Consider the following 21,298-nt stretch of genomic DNA (forward strand, 5'->3'; position numbering starts at 1 on the left):
CGCTATATGGTTTACGCCGTTATTTATGCCACATGATTGAAAAAAGCTCAAGCACCAAGAAAAACAGGATGTACATATGGTGTGTTCACTCAACCGTTAAGAAAGTTGTCTCCCGGATGCGTCGTGATACAAACATGACTCTCCGAACGCCGTGATCGTATGTCGCATGTTAGATGTTAAATCATACGTTGCTCGTCTTGTTCTGACGCATATTTAAAAGCCCAAGCTCAAATCAAAAGTAGTAGACAGAGGGCTAAGCTCAATCAAAGTTGATGTTAATGACAAAAACCTTTTATGCACAGCTTGATTGGTATAAATCCAACAAAACTAGGGTTTGAATAAAGTCTGTGACTGTTCTAGCTGTATATCAAATTAATCTTTGACGTGCGAGTTTAAAATCCGAAAATTGTGCGAATGCAAATCTCGACAGAAACAATAAAACAAAATAGACAACAAAACCTTGTTGCTTCTTAAGTTCTAGAATATATTCCACAAACAGTTGCAAGGTAAAACAAATAATCCGCAGAAAGAAAAATTCATTGCTTAACAGGCAGGCTAAGGGTCCCAAGTTACATTTCTGCCAATTAAACCCGCAAACACGTTTAGTGTTTTGATAGCGCTATTGCCGTTTTTGTAAAAACTTAAGGATCGTCGCTTAATTCCGTCGAAAAACTTTGAGTAAAAAAATCCCCTTTTCTACAGCCCAAAAAAGTTTAGATGTCAGAAATATTAGGCGAGTGGGTCAGGGTTGGGTACGCGTCCCAAAAACAAGGCACTGCGTGATGATGAGTATTCTTATTGAGGATGCACTTCATTGCAAATAACCCCTGGTTTGACGAGTTGTAATATACCCGCATACACGGAAAATACATATTTTTGTTATAAAACATGTCTGAAATGCAAAACAGTTCGCCAACTTCTGTCACAGTGCATTTATTGATCAATAGCGCCACCATGCAGTAGCGGAAATCATAGAACTTATGCAGTGAGATGGTGCACAAACATGCACAAAGTTCATTTCTTCTGCTTGCTTGTAATGACATGAACAATAGTGTAAAATAAATTCTTATTGCAGTAGTTGTAAATTAATTTACTTTGCTCACATTACAAGCACTCAATAAGTTCTTGGTTTAAAACAACAGTAAGAGCCCATGATGACCGTTAGGTAAAGTTTAAATAACTGTGGTAACCGATAATACAATAACGAGTTAGGGCCTTTTGAAAACGGCATGCTCTGCAGAAACAGAACATGTCAGTGGCTTTTATTCTGCGAAACGCGTTAAAGAGCATTAAGCAGTCATATTCATATGCGTATTAATATTTGTGGTTTTAATATTTCTTTAAAAGAATGCCATTGATGGTTTGTGAATGCTTAGAAAATTACTGTGTTAAATTTTTTTGGTTCAGCTTTGTTTGGTTCGCGAGATATTGGGGTCGAATGTGCACCCTTTGCCTGGTTGCTGGCGCCGTTTTTTGCTGGTTGCCAAAATCGCGTAGGTCTGTTTTGCAGGGTTGTATTACAAGACGGCTGACGCCGGCAGCAGAAATTTGCCTTCTGAAAAACACCACGATAATTTAATCACTAAAATAATTAACCTGACTTCAAAACTCTATTTAAACAAATACTTTATAAAGAACATTTTGTGAGATACAAAAACGCTACATTTCAAAATACAAACACCACTTAACCCGATGAATGATGCATCCATTACAATACAACAAATTCGTTAAAATTTTTAAAGGTAGGTTTAAAGATGCAACTATCCTCTTGTGACAAGTTGACAAGGTAATCATGTCACACGTTACAACAACCTAGAAAGCAAGTCTCTTTATTTGTAACGAGACGTGCATGCTATAGGACAAGATATAAAACTCAATTGTTCGTATTTTTAAATTTTTATGGGAAAGTCCCCAACTTATTTATTTTCACAACGTCAATATCAAATAACTTTAGCAGACAGATTTTGATATTTTTATTTTATGTTTTAAATTTTATTTGGCAACAAATTTTTAGCGTACATGCTTTTATTAAGAGCGTCGTAATGCTGCTTCTTGCATCTCGAATGTTCACCGAAGTACGCAAATCTTGTAACAGTTTGTCTTGCTCTAACTCACAACAGATCAGCATCGACTTCCACTCAATACTAATAATACAGCGCTGTCTGATGCAAATTGATGATAGCTGATAGTGTGTCTCTGTGTTTTTTTCGACTTAGTGACGTAAACTAAATACAGCTCATTTTTTAAATGTACGCTGCACCCATGTTTATTACAAAAGCAACCAAGAACACATCGATCACAAAAGCACTGGAATACCGTATCGGTTAGTTGTATGAATAACCAGTAACCGACTGTAAATCAAACCACTGGAGACCACTTTTACTTATGGTTAAGATCATTTGGGTTTGCTGTGGGTGTGGTCAAATGAGACCACTATAAAGTAAGTGATTGAATCGAATAGATTCTGGCTTAAAGTCTCCAAATTTCACCACATTTGATTAATTCGAGCCAAAATACAACAAACTATTGCTTTCAGCCACCTTGAATGACAAAGTCCCATAAAGGTTGCGAAACATAAGGTCGGCACGTGGAGGGAAAATGAAAAAAATGACTTTATTCAAAACGGATGGTGGCGGTCGAGAGTAACCTAGATGTGAGCCACACAAATACATACAGAGGTTCAGGGCAAAAATGGCGATGAAAGCCAAAGACGTTCGTGTTGGATTCTATTTCACAAAACGAAAGAAACATTTTGCAATTTTAACGGTTTGGACTTTTAGGATTTTGTAATTCCAATATCATTACAATCGCAGATACCTCTTTGAGCTAGTATTAGTCGATTTGTATTTTAAAATAGCCCGTTTGTGTTCAAACAACAGTACAGTCTCGAAGTACAGTCTATGTTTAAACGGTCATGTTTTTAGGAAACCTATTCCTCCTCAGCAGACAAACGCAAAGTTTAATGTTTCAATCACAAAACCATATACGATTTTGAATTAAACTCAACAAATAAAATCAGAATACAAGAAGCCCAGTGCTGGATTAACCATTAGGCAAAGTAGGCACGTGCCTACAGGCCAGTCAAAAATCCAGGCCACTTTTCTTTGTGACAATGATTTGGCAACAGTGATAATTCTAATTTTTTAGTTGGCAACCCTGATTTTCGGGCCACTTATAAAATGTGCCTACAGGCCAGCACACACTTAAATCCGACACTGAACAAGCCGAACATAAATCGGAACTTACATACTGAATGTTAGCGTCTGATATAACGTCTGATAAATCTGTTATAATGTTCACGATACTGAGCGCTGACAATGAGAAGTAAAAAATGCACAGAAAATTTAGTTTTCAACCAGTAAAACTATCGAACGCATGCAAGCATAGCAAAATATTTCGATGGTGAGACCAGTCAAGGGGACCCTAGAATCTAACCACCCGTGTTAGGAAAGAGGGTGGGGTTCGACAGGAAAAGAAAACACCGAAAGAAACCCGGTCGGATAGTTTCAAGCGCCGGAAGGAAGACCATACACACACACATAGGGAATGAAACTCTTACAGTAACCGTCTACTTAAACTAAACTAACTACAGTTTTTTACTTTGACAGATTTGAATTTAATTAAGATTTACATTCAAAGGTTCGTTTAATAAATACAAATCACAACAAATGAATACGTCACAACAAATCGTCAGAAAGAGCGGTAAAGGAAAAAATAAACTATAAATTGGTCAGAATAAGTGGGAACTCGAATAAAGATCGACATTTTAACGAATATCTCCAATAAAAATAGGAAAATGAGTTGACGTCATCGCCAACATACTGACCAATAATGCCACCAGTGGTGGCGTTAGATAAAGGGAGTTGTGGTGATGAAAAAGTAACGTGTAATGTGTAAGGCCTACAAGAGCGAGAGTGCCACAATAAAACAATATGGACGGATATACTGAGGAACTGAAGTAAAACAGTTTTGTAACTGATATGAAAAAATGATTTAAACGAACGTTTAACATGGTGTCCTGCATGCACGTCACCCCGATCTTTAAGGCACAAGAACCAGAGCAAGTAATCAACGCAGCATTTATGTTTTTGTTGGGTTTGTTTAAAGTAAAAAGGTTTTTATTATTTAAACATAACTTTTCCTCCCGACTTTGACCGGATGAGATTCTTCCCTGCTTTTGTGAAGTTGTTTCCCCAAACCCACAAATCGTTGATGTTGTGAACACATCGAGCCAATGACTCAGCACTTTCATCTGTCAGGTTGTTGCAAGACAGGTCAAGAAATTTCATCTGAATAAAACAACTGTTAAGTGAATTGAAAAGAGTTCAAAAAGGTTGATTATTGTATTTTTACGGAAGCCAATCAAAAACTTATGATGGCATTTTATTACGTAACAGTTTGGTAGCAGCATGATGAGAAGACATTAAAGCAAAAAATTAAAAAAATATTCTTTGTTTGACATTCAAACTAATCTAGGTATTATTCCGTAGAATACGCATAGTAGTGGTGCGTACATATGTTCGAGAATTGTGTTTATTACATAGGTCGTATTTAAACATTAGGTTTTACAGTGACCAAATTGAGCTGCGATTGTTTGTTCTACCGCAGGAGTCTGTAACTTTAAATTTGTTCTGTGCCAATTTTTAGACCTGTCTAGAAGCCGCATTCCCAGAAGAATATCTGATCACTGATCACATTACTATGGAATTAACACTCTATGCCAGCTGTTTTCAAACTAGATTTCGTGGTCTCTAAATGGTTAACGGCGCTGTTTCCGTTGGACCTTCAACAGCTCATGGCTTTACAATCTCACTTAAGTAACAATGAAGGCATCTGTTTACGCATAATTTCATATCTTAGTTTGGTCTGTGGTGTCACAAACCGCTCTTAGATCATTGTTATGCTTAACCAAGTAAATAATATTTGAGTGAAATGAATCCTAAAGCGGTACTGGTAAAATATAAATTATATACTTAAAAAGCTCAAGGTGTTTATTGACTTTGGCCTTGTATTTATGTTGGAGCGAAGCGTCTGTTTTGTTAAAGTTTACACTTAGTGATATGGTGTCGGTTAGAATTTCATTGATTTTCTTTGAACACTCAACGAGTGGGTAAAACAAAAAAATGGTATTATTATTTTATTCATTTGCTAATAACGCCGCGGGCCACGGAAAATTGCCTCGCCGGCCACGTGTTGGAGACCCCTGTTCTAATGCAATTTGTTTTAACGCATTTAAAGACGGAAAATATTTGACTGAAAATAGAAAAATATGCATTTTGAGCCTATTTCAATTGTTCACACAGAAATTTTTCGTTTCACTGTCCCACTGTCCACGTGACTAGATTTAATCTGCGTCACAGGTGTCTGGGATCAACCGAACTCTTTAACATAAATCCCGTTTGTTTCCCTGCGTGTATAAACAACATTTTATTTTGTCATGTTTTATCTTACTGTGCAATGTTATTAATTTAATCAATTTGCTAAATCCTGGAGAAAAGAACACACAATGTATCTGTGTAAAATGTACTGTAAATAAAAATTGTGTCATCTCGAGGATACAAAACCGATTACAACAGCGGTTCTCAAACTTTTTAATTTTTTTTTGTCATTACGGTCCCTTTGCAATTTTTTCGAGCACCCGTGGTCCAAGTTAAATATATTTATAAAACTAAAAGTTTCTTGGCAAAATCAGCTTTCGAGTTGCGTAATAAAGGCAATATATTCCTTTCAGGAGTATTCCCACAACAACATGCAGAATGAATTATTCAGTTTCTTAAGATGTGAAATGTTTTAAGGGCAATTTATTATACGTCACAAACCAGATAATACCAAAACCTGTTAATCACGCTGAGCAGTTAACCACATAGGGGAAAATAAGTTTTAAATTAACAATAAATTATACGATAATGTCTGTTTACAGTGAAACTGACACCAGGGTAATTGCTCCTGGTTTAATTCAGTTTAAAACTCACTGCCAAACAATAAAGCTCAGTTGAAAAACATCAAAAAAATTTAAGTAGTTCCTATTATCGGACGCAAGAAAAGATATTGAGATATTTTATAGGGAAATTACTAGTATGTAAAAGCAGATCAATGAGAAGTGTTACAGGCACATTAAAACTATTTTCGTCGTTAGGCAAAACAACTTAAGGGCTGCTACATGACATTGCATAGTATTTGTCACTTGTCACAGTGTAAAATAAAGTAAAATTCTCCAATGAAGAAAGGTTGTTGTTTACAAGTGCGCATGCAGTGATAAGATTTGCTCATTTTTGTATACTAGAACAAAGTGTAAACAAGATCTATATTTGTTAAATGTACTGAATTGCATCTCGCTTGGAATTTAATGGATCCTGAAATAAGATGTCATAAACGACACTAGCGTACTGACAAACGTGAAAAACACTTAACTACCTGGGGTCAACTGCGAAGTTGCTAATGCAATCATTGTTTTTTTTTTACTATTTAACGTTTAATGCGCAATCTTTTTTTTGTGAAATCCTTTTATCCTGTCTCACGTAATCACGCCCAATGGCAAACTAAATGTTCCTTATAGTTGTTCACGTGCATAAATAAAAATTTCTTACAGGTTTTTCCAGTTGCTGCACAGAATCGCATAGTGGTCCTAATCCTTCGTTTCCGATGTCACAGCCCCACAGCTCAAGCTCGTCGATATTGTGAAGATAGCTGGCCAACAAAGATGCATCCACATCACCGATCTTGTTCCCGGAAAGGTTGAGTCTCTTCAGCTGATGTTAAAGCAAAATATCTCCATTCAATTTATAACAAAACAAAACAAACGTGGGAAATCAACAATGTGAGGTTTGTTAGGTTAATGCAGGTTAAGTTTCAAATATTCCTGTAAACTATAGAGGTGGGTAATTAATTTTGAAAAGGGGCCACCCAAAATAACTGACTTGGGTTGGAAGGCCGAACCAACACAAACTTGAACTTAATTCTGCTTAAAGGAGATTTCCTTAATTGCTTGCAATATTACGCTGAAATTCTAAAATCCGATTTTTTGATTCAATTTGGACAATCAAATTCACGTTTAGGCGGTCGGGTTTGTACAAATCAAACAATCAATGTGTTTTTCCTCCTATACCTGCTGCATAATTTTGGACACAAAATGGCTCCATGGGCTTTATTCCGTAATATTGGTTTTGTAAACTTGCGTTTTATGTAGACTTTGACCAGCATCACATGTAGATGTTCGCTTACGCATGTGATTAACTGCGTAAATGTATTTTAAAATAAAAAGCAATGGCAGTTTTTTCACTACCGTATTCGATGCAAATCATAAAAACTATTTTTTTAATTTCTAGACACCACGCGGGCGAAACAGGTAGAGCCAACGGACCGGATGTGGCCCGCGGGCCGTAATATTTGTTGCGGTATTACGTTTGTTTATGACTTTTGTTTGTAATATTTCTGACAAGGAATGCGATAATCTTCCGGGCCATTTGCTTCAACTTTGAACAGGAGTTAAGTAATGTTACATGCAAAATTATGTCGTATATCATGTTGTTTTATAATCATGTGAGCAGTAAAAAGTTAAGATCAGAAAACTTGTATGGGATGTCTAAATTTTTTAAAAATTTGCTAGAAGAGAATTAACTTATTTGTTAAACAGCTGACTTTTTGGAACACATACCATATAATCAAATTAAAATCACTCGAATGTGGTAAATCTTTTTTTCTATTTTAATATCTCGACAGACACCAGGAGGCACCATGCGCGAAAAAAATATTTATGTCATAACACGCCCAAAGCAAGCGCTTGAGTTTTGGTAAACCAAAATAACACTCAACGATCTGGAGTCAAAGGGAAGTTGCTAATGCATTTGTTCTTATTTTAAGTCACTTAATGTTTTTTTATGCGTATTCTCTTTATGGAATCAGGGTGCTCTTACCCACGTAATCACTAAAAATGATAAACAAAATGTTCCTTATCATTGTTTACATTTATATGGTAAATGTTTCTTACAGGTTTTTCCAGATGCAGTACAGAATCGAAGAGGTGTCCAACTCCTTCGCTTCCGATGTTACACCAGCTCAGATCCAGCTTTTCGATATTGTGAAGGCAACGTGCCAAATAAGATACACCTATATCACCGAACTTGTTCCAGGAGAGGTCCAGTCGCTTCAGCTGATGTTAAAGTAAAGTATCACATATCAATTAACGTTTGTCAGGTTAATGCAGATTACGTTACTAAATATTTCTGCAAACCAGGTGTGGGCAAAAAGCTTTTAAAAGATGCCACCCAAAATAACTGACTTGAGTTTCAGGGCCTGCTCAGTAATAATTTTACCCATTTCTTGAAATATTGCAAAATTTTGATATAATTTGACCAGTCATATTCGAGTTTAAGCTCTTCAGTTTGAAAAAATGAGACTTTATATTTGTTTCTCCCTATTCCTACCACAAATGGCTTCACAGGCTTACATAAAAATATGCAAACGCTGGCAGAAACTGACATAAAAAATGTGTCAACACATTGTTAATTATGTTATACAAAGTTTCTTTTCTATCATTTCAATGGAAATATGCGAATCAAACTTTACCATAGTGATATAAATTTACACGAAAATTTTTGAAGATTGCTCGAGTTTTATCCACGGACGCATTTCATGTCGCAAAACAACAACACTGGGAGCAAAAAAGCACTTTTGAAATGAAATGGTACCGCACTTAATCATTGTTTCCTTGCTAATTTTGTTTTATTGTTGTATGTTGTTACACAAATGTTAACAATATCTGAGTAAAACCAAAAACTACGCGGCACCAAAGCGGCTAATTCACAGTCGATCCCAGAAAACGATGAAACGCTGAATAGTTAATAACTAATATTGATTGTTTCATTTAATAAACCAGAGTAAAATGTCACTGAACAATGTGGTTGACAAGGGGTCACTAAACTAAGGCCCACGACCATATTTCTTGATTTGCCAAATCGTACTGATAAGTTTGTAACATTTAAAATATAATTTACTCATCACGAAAGGTTTTCTGTCACGATATGTAGAATAATATTACCTAGTTCCATTACAACGCCCAGCATTAATCCTAAGCCAGTTTACTAGGTCACAGACAAGGGATGAGACGACCTATGCAATTTAACACATCACCAGATTTTAAATGGGATTGTAGAAAGACCATATCTTGCTGCACGAAAAAAACTGCCTCGCGGGATAGGTTTGAAAAGATGGCACAAGGACATGTACACTATGCGGTCCCGCAGTGGTGACCTCTGGTCTTGACAAACAAAACCGAATTAATATCACATTGTAAAAATGGTCGGCAACGCTTCTAAACATACAGATGGTACCCCAGGAAAAAAATTAAACGTGAAATACTTAATATGTATCCTGTATGTAATAAAAGTATTATGACCCACGCAATCACTCAAAATTGTCACTCAAAACTACAATTTTCTTAAATTTAAATTTACTTACAGGCGTTTTCAGTTGCAGTGCAGAAATGCTGAGTTGTCTCACACCATCACTTCCGATGTCGCATCTATGCAAGTCTAGTTCTTCGATTTTGTGAAGACAACGAGCCAACGAAGTTGCACCCAGATCACCGATCTTGTTGTCGTAGAGACAGAGTGACTTGAGCTGAAGTTTAAATAACAACAAGCACATGTTAGCACATAACAAAGCAGATATAAAAACACCACACAATCACAATGACCAATTCTGTCATTTGAACAATAGGTGCTTCCATTCATTTTTCAAATTGTTAGCAAGGTGGTTAACAAGCCATAGCTGACATTGTCTTTGGCAACACGCATTATTTAAAAAAAACGCAATACCACAAGCCAAAACTTACATGCGCATCTTTTAAGCAATATAGCGTGACATTTTATTTCGTTGAATCAAAAGACATGGTAAACTTGAGAGCAGAATTATATTGCTACTGGAAATTTATTTTTGGCTTTGATGCCAACGTAAGCTGTCTATAAGGTCATGCATTACACAAAAATAACTTTACAAACATGTCAAAGTAGTAATTGGTTTCGCATTGCAAAATGCCAACACTTTCATTTTCTGACGGTGACATGTTTTGACATATTGGCAAAACTACGCAACGAGGCTGTCATCAAAATTTCAGATCTTCCGGCAGTTTTTATTTTAGGCTGTCATGATTAATACTTTCCAAGGTTTCAAAAAGTTAGAGTAAACAAATCAAAACACAGTAGTCTGTGACGTCACACAATCTTTTTTATCGTCACAACAAAATAAACAATTAGAGATATTGCCTAATTAGCAATTGCCGTAGTTTGTGTTATTTTTGGTAAATATTTACAAATACTTTTTGTTGAAGCATTAAAAATATCTAGACAGTTATATTCATTTTATTTGAACAAAATCATGTTGTCAACATATTCATTCTCCTCATGAGAACATTGCCTTGGCGAATTTAAACCACAGTAATACCGGGTTGGATCTGTGTTGAAGCACAAAGGAAAGGTTTTCGACGTCATCAGGAAAGAGAGATGAACACCTGAGGTCGAGGTCATCAGGAAGTACGGTAGCAACAGACGAAGCAATATGTGGATCATTTGACTCATGAGCCCAGGTGCAATCTTTTAAAAGATTCTTGTCGTTCTTTCCTGATTTGAAGATTTTATTCAGCCAAGACTTCTTGGGGTTTATATTGTCAGTAAGAAACTCGGTCATCCAGAACTTTTTGACCGACCAATCTTTACTGGAAGGTGTAGAGACAAGGGTTTCCAGTTGATTGAAAACCCAAGAATCACAAATTCCGAAAACAAATTTGGAAACAACTTCCCATTTGTCTTCAGTTAGTTGTTTCTGCTGCTTTCTAAATTCATTTACGGACATGATCATCATCATGTAGAAAGCCGCAAAAAACTCTTGCCAAGTAAGGTGAGAAAAGTACCTTACTTTGTGTCCTTCTAATATCGTCAGCTTAAGATTCACTTGCTTTGTTACTGATGTGTTAAGGAAAGCGTCGGCTGTAGCAGATTCGATTCTAGCTTTCCTAAAGTCCTTGTCTTTAAATACCAGCTTACCCTCAAGAAATGCATCCCAAGCCATTTTGGCCAGTTTGTCCAATTCGCATTCTTGGCCCTGTAGATGATCTGTCGTTACGTATTGGCTACAAGTGAAAGCAAGAACTCGTGTGAGCGAAACAAACTGAATATCTCCATCGTAATTCACCAGGTAGTTGAGTGTCAATATGAAATTGACAGGAACATAACAGTATGCAAATACATTAGGGTTTTGGACGAGTTTTTGATGTATGGCATCATATTTTTCGCCGCATAGCTGACGCCCAAGTTCATTCTGTGATGTTGGAGTTAAACCAAGTATCTGGACTACAAACTTGGGTCGGTATGATGGATGGAGCTTGTATAGTTGAGATGGTCGTGACGTAAAAATCTTTCGAGCCCGTGGAAGCAAGTTTCCTCCTGCTAAGTGCTTTAAGTAAGTTTCTGCAGAATTTCGTCCATTGAATAGTGGTTTTGACACCGAACTGGAAAATGATTTAAATGCTGCTTCATCCAAACCATCAAAAATGATCAAAACATGAGGATCATTGCAAATGGCAGTGAGTATAATTGTTGCCTCATCAGGTGTGCAGATCCAATCCGATAATATGGTGGAAATGAGAAACTGAAGAAGTGTCAATTTTGCAGTAAAGTCAATGAGTCTGATTACAATGTAAAAGATAAACGATACTCTTTCACATAATCGTCCATCTAACGCTTGGAGAGCCCACTTTTTTGCTGACGTGGTTTTTCCTATTCCAGCTTGTCCAACCACACCAATAACATTTCCATGTTTTTTGATGTAGTTTTGTTTTGCTTCACTTTCATGCGGTCTGAACTTCTTCTCCGCCTCTAGTTGTGCAATCTGTTTTGCACGATCAAACATTTCTTCACCGGTAATGTCACTTTCTGGTGTTTTGTAAAGTTCCTTTTTACGGTGGTAATGTCCTTCTGCTAGAAAATCGTCGCCAATTTGTTGTGGTTTGTTGGCCATGGCAACGGGAACGGGTGCTATAGCTTGTTCCAAAAACTCAGCGAGAGTCGATTCTTCACTGGCGATTGCTTCGACTTCTCTCTTTAGTAGAGATTTCAGTTGTTGACCTAAACAAGATACATTCTGTAAAAAAACTGATAGCATCACGCCTGTTTAAATTATGGTATTTTATTGAGTGGTACATTTACTAATCTGTGTTTTAACTAATACCAAACAAAACCTGTCCTCACATTTTTCATTTTCAGTGGCTTGTGTTGTTTGCTGATTTTCATTTGGTAAAGCATGGGCTGCTGTAGATTGACTTGTCGCTGTGCTAGGTTGATGTGATGTGGGAGGGTTTTCATGAAATGCCTTTGGTGAGGTTTCGTCCTCCAAAGCAACTGGTGCAGGTGGTTGTGCTGAAGTGTGAGGTTGTTCGTGTATATGCTGAACCATTTGTTGTTGTTGCACCAAGTTGAAATGGTAGTGGTGGTGATGTGTGTCTCCAAAATGTGGCCCCTCTGCTTTTGCCTGCAAAACACTGAGAGGTTTAACAACAACACACATTCTGTCACTCTTATTACCTACAATATTTATAACTCTGTTCTCCTCATCGATTGGACAAATTTGAGCTTGATGTGTTCGGGGCACAACATCTTGTTCGAGTAAAGGAACAACTTCACCAGATTGTTGTCCTTGGGGCAGTCTTGTCTGAAGTTCATATTCACCCGATTCTTGTGTCAAATTGGGTCGAACACTTAAGTTTTGAGCAACAGTCGGATTAAAACTCTCATTTCTAGTTTGGTTTTCCATATTTTCTGACATGCTTCCGACCACAAATCATTAAACTTGATTAAAAACCCTGCATTTTGTAAACAAGTTTCGTTATGTTAGAAAATGAAATTAAATTAGTGTTAAATTATAGAACAGTGTGCTATATCGAAACCTCAGTGGCGTTGTTTAATAGCAAACCAATTTCGAACACCACCAATGGCGTAAGGTAACAAGTGTATAGTTGGAGACATTAATGATAAAATACTCTTAAAAATTCGAAAAACTAGATCTTAATTGGCAGTTACCGTCGAAACACAAACAAAACTGTTTAAATGACGTCCGTATTGCCGGGAAATATTTCTTATAATATCTGAACTCTCTCAATTTCCAATTATTTCTGTGGTTTGTCGTTTCGTCGCCGCGCATGATTCGTAAAAACAAAGCAACCGTCACACGTTGAGGTCCTTCAACAACGACGAAGCAAATCCTTGTTAAAAAACGTCGATTTATCGCTGCATAACAGTTCTTAATCCCCGCTTTTCATCAATATACAAAATTATGGCATTTGATTTAAAGCATTAGATACATACAAAGCAACCGGGTATTTACACAAGCGCAGTAAGCCATCGAACGGCTCGTCGCACAAGGACGCAAATGTACAAAGCTGCAAAACACTAGGACATATCGAAAAGTTTAGTTTTTTGCACACAAATTTTAGGTTACCCTCATATAGTTCCTGAACCGACTTGGTTCACGATACCGCCGTAAGCGTTTTCCCTAATACAGCATTCATGTTCTTCGAACAAATTACTGACGTACGAGGGAACGGTACTTTGGCACCAACAACGCAAGCTATTTGGTTGATTATTTGAAGTTGACTGACACTGAACCACTTCCATCACGTTCTTATTATCACGTTGAAAAGGTTTGTGACAAAAATAGATGACCGACTTCACTCCACAAAATAAAAGATTTTGATATGATATTTAATTCACGCATTTAAGTCAAGTGTTTAGTTCCTCTCAGTTTTTATGTCATTTGGCGTCCATAACCGGTGGGAAAATCTAAACATTTAAAATGTTCGCTTTGATTTCGTGCAGCAAGGCAATAAGGTCACATCTATATTAAAACGAAAATCAACAAAGGACAACAGCATGGCAAAATCAAACAATGTCCGGATAACAGATAATAACATTGAATAAAAATGTGTAAAGTAACACCGAGGTATTACATTTAGAAACACTTTTTGAGCTGATGTACACACCAATATCGCATGAAATCCGCAAAATTCTCGGCTTTTTGTGTATTTTGTCAAGGCGCAAATACTGTGTAGCAAAACTAAGTGACAACACTATGAATGAAACGACTAAAAGTTGTTTTTACTGCAAGTAACACAGAACACCAACCCGTGGTTTGGCCGCGACTAACTTGAGTTTTCGCAGGAAAGGTTCCTATACCACGAAACGAGATACTTGTTAGCTTCATTTGCCAATATATGAATACTGTCATGAACTTAATTCGTTCAGAGCAGAACTAAATGAAAACGAAAATAATAAAACTCTCAGAACAAGTTATGTCCGTTTGTTTCGCATCGCGTCTGTATAAAGATTGCGTTTCAGCAAAAAAACCTTAGCTGTGTACCCACATTAAAAAGGTCGAAAATAACGAAAATGGTGCTTTTAATCATGAAAACAGACTGAACCTGTAGAATATGTTAACAAGCTAAAAATAATCCTTTTCATCAAAACTTTAGCGTCAATCAACCGTGCAACGAAAACAGGATAAAATCATATTTTATTTCAAGTTCTGACAAGATATCATATCGACTTCTGGTCCACCAAAATGCTAAAGCTAAAACCAGTTGCCGTTATTTCATGACACACAAAAAAAACTAGGTCAACTACAAGCTAATATATTATTTGTTTCAAAAATAAAATAAAAAGTACTAATAATTAAACACGTTGATCAGACACTTGCGAAAAGTTGCTTATCGTTGACAACGTCTTCCTATCAGAATATACCAGAGGCAAATATATAAGTAGATGTCATTTAAACGCACCAAGCAAAATTGAAATCTTGGTCACCAACCGAGCGTTTATCAAGCAACCAGTGTCGCTTGGAACTGCCAGACACAAACATTGCCCCAATACGTTTGCTTTTCTTTTTATTTCGTTGACGTTGGCCCTATTTTTATGGAAATGGTAAGGGCTGAGCGTTTATTTGCTAATTTAGCAAAATATCCGTATGAAATTAAAATTTATTCTTGTTTGTGCAAGAAATCGAATTTTGCTCGGATTTCCAAATTACCTTTTACAGACGAATTTACAAAGTAACTTGGCAGTGATACAATTTGTATGCATTTATTATATCGGGGTTTCTATATGCTGTTTTGGGGGGTTCGGGTTTTGTTTATGTCTTAAAATATGTTAACACGCTTTCTAGCTGTTTACTCACGTATTCTTTAGTACAGTTTTATGAAATTCGGCAGTTTTGTACTAACGATCCGGCTTATATGTGCAATAAGATTAATTGTTCTATCAGACAACATAATGAGTATTGCAGAAAGATGTCGTACAACAAGCAACTTAGCTGTGGACTTTGTATCAAGTTGTTATGCATACGTGATTAAACTTACGTGCGCAGGAATTAGTTACTGGTACTTGGTTTGCGATGTGGCCTCACCTGTTCCAACAGTCGCCAAACGATCATGTGACAGCAGCAAGACACTTAAGCAACTGAACCATATTGTCATTTTCAAAACTTCGTATTAAAAGTTTAACAAAATAGTAGCGCATTTCCTATAAGGTTGAAACACATTTGGCAAGCGCAATAAATTATCCCCATCACACGAGCATTAAAATGCAGCCCAATAATTTAATCCATTCTTGCAAACACTTAACTTTAACACACCTAAATGCTGAAACAAAAACAAATAATTGAACTACGGGTTTCCTAATCAAAGACAATAAAAATGATGTCCACAATTTTAGTTTATCATAATATAACGGTTATAATTCATTTTTATCGATTTCATCCGTTTTTTTCGTCACAAACTTGTCCAAGTTGTACGTTTTAAATATTACATTTAAACAATATATTTAATGCACATTGATCGTTGCTTAAAAATCAGCATCTTAAATACAAATGACTAAGTGAAACATGTGTGAAGCTACTGCAGTATACTTTGTACCAGTCATTTTTTTGTGGTTCTTATCGTCAAAAGTAAAATTAAAAACAAATCCTGGAAAAAAAATTATCTCATCAACTTGCAAAAAAATGTACAGAAAATACATACTTAAGGCATGAAAATTGGGGGACGTTCCCAGCCAGAATGTAATAAAACACGCTGGACAATGTTTGTTCAATTCAGCTCTGGTTCGACACCCTGCTTGTTTGTGTAAGTTCAAAAAGTTGTTCTATTCAACAACTTAATGAACATTGCAGCACTTGCTGGAAAGCATTTTTGGGATAGGAGAGACGACAAACAACTTACTCTTGGTATTAATTCGTTATTCGAACATGATCAAACTTACTTCGCGCAGGAAGGAGTCCCTGGTGCTTGTTTAGCGATGTCGCTTTGTCAGTGACGCGAATACCGCACCCAATCAAACAAGTTTGCGATAGCAGAAAGCCACTTTAGCAAGGACGACTGAAGACACAGCGTTTCAATGTTTTTGACGGAACTTTTAGAGCCCTACCACATTGCAGGCCATTAAAAAACTCGCGCATCCTAGTCCAATAAGCTTTGAATACGCTTTAAAAACACACATTTACAGTACAAATATTGCACGTTGGAAACTTCCTCCTAACGAATTAATTGAAGAGTTAACCGGTCAAATAGGCCACTAAACAGATTTTGTATTTTTTTTAATTTCAAAAGATGGAACACATTTGACATTAAAATAGGGATCATTGTTTTGAGCACGTGTATATGTATATCGAATCGCAAGTTTTTTCGGACTGTGGAGAATGGTACACGACAGTAGACATGCCGGACAAGAAGGCGGCTTTTATAATTGTGCGCAACCAGCCCAAAATGCTTTGTCCCGTAAAGCAACCCGGCAAAGTATTGTTAAACAGTGTTATCGACGACCAATATTTGTTCCATCCCCTTATCACGCGAAAAATTGCTGATGTTGCAACTTACATGCCGACCTTTGGATTCGCTCGTTGAAAAACTCAGAAACAAACACTTATTAAGTATTTGCACATAGATTACGTGAGTGGCACTGCCAGTCAGACTTATCAGCGCACAATGTTAGCTTTGCCTGAAACGTGTGAACGTTGATCCCTTTAAACGAAAATCTCCTGGACCAAACGCGAATGAAACAAGCATAGTAGGATGCAAGAATGAGTTTAACTACAAACGTACACGTCGAAAACCTAAATAAATATTCTGGTTTCCGCCATAAACCTGCACCAGCCAGTACCGTAAAAATACGCGTTTAGTCAGCTACACACAAAAGTCGTCACAAACTACACAATAGTCAACTACACACAACAATTATATTTATAGATACAACACTAAATTCCCTAAATTATCACTAAGTATCTGGAAATGTAATCACGAGCACGAAAACACACAGCTACCCGAAAATAGTATAACGTTATCTGCGGAAACCATAGTAAAACATATTTAAACGTTTACACTGTTCCACACATGCTATAAACTTCACGGCTACCGTATGCCTCCATTAAATTAACAACAACAGATCAAATCACATACCATACAAAAAACTATTCTTGATTTTTTAAACAAAATAATTCTCGGAACGGCTATTGGTAAAAATATCCCAGACGCCATTCCAAAATGAAAACAACATTCTTATGTTGAAGAAACAGCAAACCTGATAGAAAATTTCAATGACTTGTGACCTGTTGAAGCACAGAAGCAATCACAGGTACAACTACAACAAAGTCCAAGATAATGCATTTATTGTAATTAATCAACAATTGATTTAAAAAAAAAAACTGTATCAAACCTTTGAAAAACTTTCTTATAAAAACAACAAAATGAAACACTGAGACCGTTATGCTGAATTGTACTTAAAACAAAAAACCTTGCTTTTCTGACTAATCTTTGACAAAAACGGCTGTAGTCACGAGACACTGCGCTGGATGCTGATAAAACTTACACCTCGAGTTAGTTTGTGACGCAAAAACAATCGTCAAAAAACAAGACAAATTATGCAAACTGTTATTATCAACTTTCTACATATTTTAAAACACAATTTACGGAACCTATGCGTTTAAGGCAGTTACGACTTAAGGTTACCCGGAAGTGGCGTAATATTACACTCAGTGTCCCGGATGCACCGTGATTCGTGAGTCGTTCATGATTTCACACCAGTTGTACGATCGCGACATCAAGTGTATCATGTCTCAAATACAGTAAACGCCGATTATAGAAAACTAAACTTTTCAATATCATGTCGCGTAAATGGTGTTATAATTGGTTCTTACCGCTAATTATCATTAGAATACAGTGCTTGATTGACTATCAGGCAAAGTTGACACGTGCCTACAGGCCAGTCAAAAATCCAGGCCACTTTAAAATCAGTAGAAATTTAGTCATGTTTTCAAAAGCATATGACCAAGTTTTTGCACGGTACCCTGTGTTATTGTTGCAACAAGGATCTTTGTGACAATGATTTAGCGACACTGATAATTCGATTTTCGGGCCACTTATAAAATGCCTACAGGCCAGCAGACCCTTAATCCGGCACTGCACAAAAACAAACTGTGCAAAACAGTGATATGCTTTGTCTGGAACATATTTTTTGGTTAAATAAACACAGAAAGGAAGGATATTTTATTTACTAAATTGTTTTGTATTAATCTAATTATTCAAACAGTGAGTAAACAAACTGCAAACAAAATTCACCAAGTGTTTATCCAATACCCTTCTTATTGATAATTAATCTTTCTCCATCTGTGCTGTACACAGAAAGACTGTCCACTGCACACATGATAAATTCTTTCTAATATATAATGTGGCATTTCACTGTTTTTAACTGCAAAATAATTAAAGAGATTATCTCATAAAACACCCAAACAATCAATCACAGTGTTTATAACGTTTTGTATATTGTGTTTTAAAAAAAAAACTTAAAACAAACTTGCCATCAATATAAAGACAGTGTGTAAATATATAAATCAGCTGATTTAAAAAAAGGTGGATCTACTATATAATAAATTTTGACCGCTACATGTCATGATGTGAGGATAAGTTCATTATGTCAAACACACCCATTTGGCAATGAAAGTCAAATATGACAAAAATCGAAGTGAAGATAGAAATTCACAACAATTGTCAATGCTGTCCAGAACAGTTTATTGTTTCATTTTTTAGACTCATCAAGTGGCGCTACAAAAACATGACCCTTTTACATGTTCATTGTGCAGATCAAGCTGCAAAATACAGCAAAACCGTATTGCTGCTGTAACAGTATGTTCACTTAAATTTTACCATCTAAGCCAGACACAAACGGATTTGTTTTATGACCAGCTCCAGAATACATTAAATGGTATCCCTAAACATGATCTACAATTATTAATGGCCGACTTTAATGCAAAGATTGATGGCGACAGAGCTGGTTGGAGTGACATCTTAGGACCAATCACAAACGAATACACAAGCAAACCTGGAAATCCCTAAACAGCAAAACAACAAGTGAAATTGACTACATTTGCATATGCAGAAGATGGCGAAGCGCATTGCAGGATGTACGTAGCTGCAGAGGTGCAGACGTAGCCTCCGATCACTACCTCGTCAAAGGGTCACTGAAACAAAAACTGAAAAAAATTATCAAACACAGTGGAACAAATCCATACGACCTTATTAAACTAAAAGATCAAAAAATAGTAAAAATGTTTCACAAAGATTTGAGCACAAGATTCCAGGCTGTACAAGTAATAGATGATATTGAAGAGCAATGGATGGAAACAATTTCGAGAAATAGTGACAACAGCTGCAGATCAAAGCCTCGGCAGAAGGCGCAGGACGAGAAGAAAAAGCTGGATTCGACCACAAACATGGGCCCTGATTGATCAGAGAAGAAAGATTAAACATCAAAGAAAACGCGCCAAATCTTCTGATGAATACTGGAAGATAGAAAAACAGTACGAACAAGCACAAAAGTTGTAAAAAAGAATTGTAGAGACGACAAAAAGTTTTGGACTGAAACGCTATGTGCGGACGCCCAGAACGCAATGAACAGAAATGACACTAGAGCGCTATTTGGAATAATTAGGCATCTGACAAAGGCAGGAAAAAGCTCCGGTGTACCAATTAAGGACAAAACTGGAAAAACTCTTCTCACTGATTAAGAACAAAACATGCGATGGTACGAGCACTTTCAGGAAATTCTGAACCAACCAAAACCTCACGAACTGCCTACTTTTGAAGATGAAGATGGACCAACGATGGAAGTAGATATGGGTGACATCACAACAGAAGAAATTGTCAGTGCAGTGAAAAAACTCAAAAACAACAAAGCTGCAGGTCTGGACCAAATTTCTGCTGAGATGCTAAAAAATGGAGGGAATGCACTGCTTGCACAGCGGACAAAGCTATGCAACTTATGTTGGAAAATGCAGACTGTACCATCTGATTGGAAAAAAGGAGTAATTGTGAAACTTCCAAAAAAGGGAAATCTAAATGATCAGCTCTGAAGCATCCATGCAGACCAGCAATCACAGCACACTCATATATAAATCATAGAACGCCAGGCCTATTAAAGGCATTTTACCAAATCAGCCAGTCACCAAGAATTCACCAAAAAGATTAGCAGATGAACATATACTTTTACTTGTCCTACAATATATAAATCCTGTATCATTCATTGTCATTCCAGACAAAAATGAACAACTTATGAAACCAAATTTACAGCTTTTTCAATTCACAATTAGCAAAAAAAGTTTATATGTTTGTGTCTAGTCTCAGCATCAACAGGATATGCAATGCTTTAATCAATCTAAAAACACACAAACAAACATTTGAGTACAAAAGGAAATTATTTTTGCTTAAAAACGGTTTGGTTTGTTGATTACAATGAAAGCCGTTTGATGCTTTTATAATACAAACCACACTTACCTTGTTGACTGGTGCATTATTACTAAACAGGATTCCTGTAATTTTTCTACGTCTTCTATGCAATGGAGTTTGTGAAGATGCAACTTTCCTCTTGTGAGAAGATGACGGAGAAATCATGCCACACGTTGACATAGTTTTCGTTTTTCTGCTTTTGTTTCGTTTTGTTACATCACTTAATCAATAATCACCGAAAACACATCTTAATCCGATAACAAAAACCTTATTGTGGTGTTAGAAAGTAAAACTATAGCTTGTTCTGCAACTTAATGAAAGCGCCAATGGGAAAGTCCCAAATTATATTCACAACGAGCCGACAAATCAATTTGGGTGGGCAGCATTAATAATTCTTTTAATTTTTTTTTTAATTTTACACTAATTGTTTAACGTATATGTTTGAAACCTGTACCAAACGTCTTTGTTTTTCGCTTGAACCGAAAA

At 36.4% G+C, this 21,298-nt stretch overlaps 2 protein-coding genes across 2 annotated transcripts; one reads left to right on the plus strand and one right to left on the minus strand.

Annotated features, from left to right (window-relative positions):
- Positions 1 to 2,822: 2,822 nt before the first annotated feature.
- Positions 2,823 to 12,847, minus strand: LOC145223700 (NACHT, LRR and PYD domains-containing protein 3-like). Its single transcript, XM_080090093.1, has 7 exons — positions 12,580 to 12,847; positions 12,243 to 12,522; positions 10,441 to 12,119; positions 9,457 to 9,618; positions 7,988 to 8,149; positions 6,588 to 6,749; positions 2,823 to 4,289 (listed from the first exon to the last, which is right to left on the minus strand). The coding sequence occupies exons 1-7, from the start codon at positions 12,814 to 12,816 to the stop codon at positions 4,122 to 4,124; spliced, it is 2,850 nt and encodes a 949-aa protein (XP_079946219.1). The 5' UTR covers positions 12,817 to 12,847; the 3' UTR covers positions 2,823 to 4,121.
- Positions 12,848 to 20,103: 7,256 nt separating this feature from the next.
- On the plus strand, positions 20,104 to 20,439 carry LOC145223701 (uncharacterized). Its single transcript, XM_080090094.1, has one exon. It carries the CDS (start codon positions 20,104 to 20,106, stop codon positions 20,437 to 20,439), a length of 336 nt encoding a protein of 111 aa, XP_079946220.1.
- Positions 20,440 to 21,298: the final 859 nt, after the last annotated feature.

This window comes from Phallusia mammillata, chromosome 4, assembly GCF_965637545.1.
Source record: "Phallusia mammillata chromosome 4, kaPhaMamm4.hap1.1, whole genome shotgun sequence".
Taxonomy (NCBI): Eukaryota; Metazoa; Chordata; class Ascidiacea; order Phlebobranchia; family Ascidiidae; genus Phallusia; species Phallusia mammillata.

Bases quoted from the DNA above. Each gene is read 5' to 3' on its own strand.
- LOC145223701 (XM_080090094.1), top strand. From the start codon at position 20,104: ATGCGATGGTACGAGCACTTTCAGGAAATTCTGAACCAACCAAAACCT.
- LOC145223700 (XM_080090093.1), bottom strand. From the start codon at position 12,816: ATGTCAGAAAATATGGAAAACCAAACTAGAAATGAGAGTTTTAATCCG. The intron at 9,619-10,440 runs GTATTACTGTGG...TTTAAACTTCAG, and splicing joins TTCAACACAGATCCAACCCG to CTCAAGTCACTCTGTCTCTA. The intron at 8,150-9,456 runs GTAAGTAAATTT...CTTTAACATCAG, and splicing joins CACTGCAACTGAAAACGCCT to CTGAAGCGACTGGACCTCTC.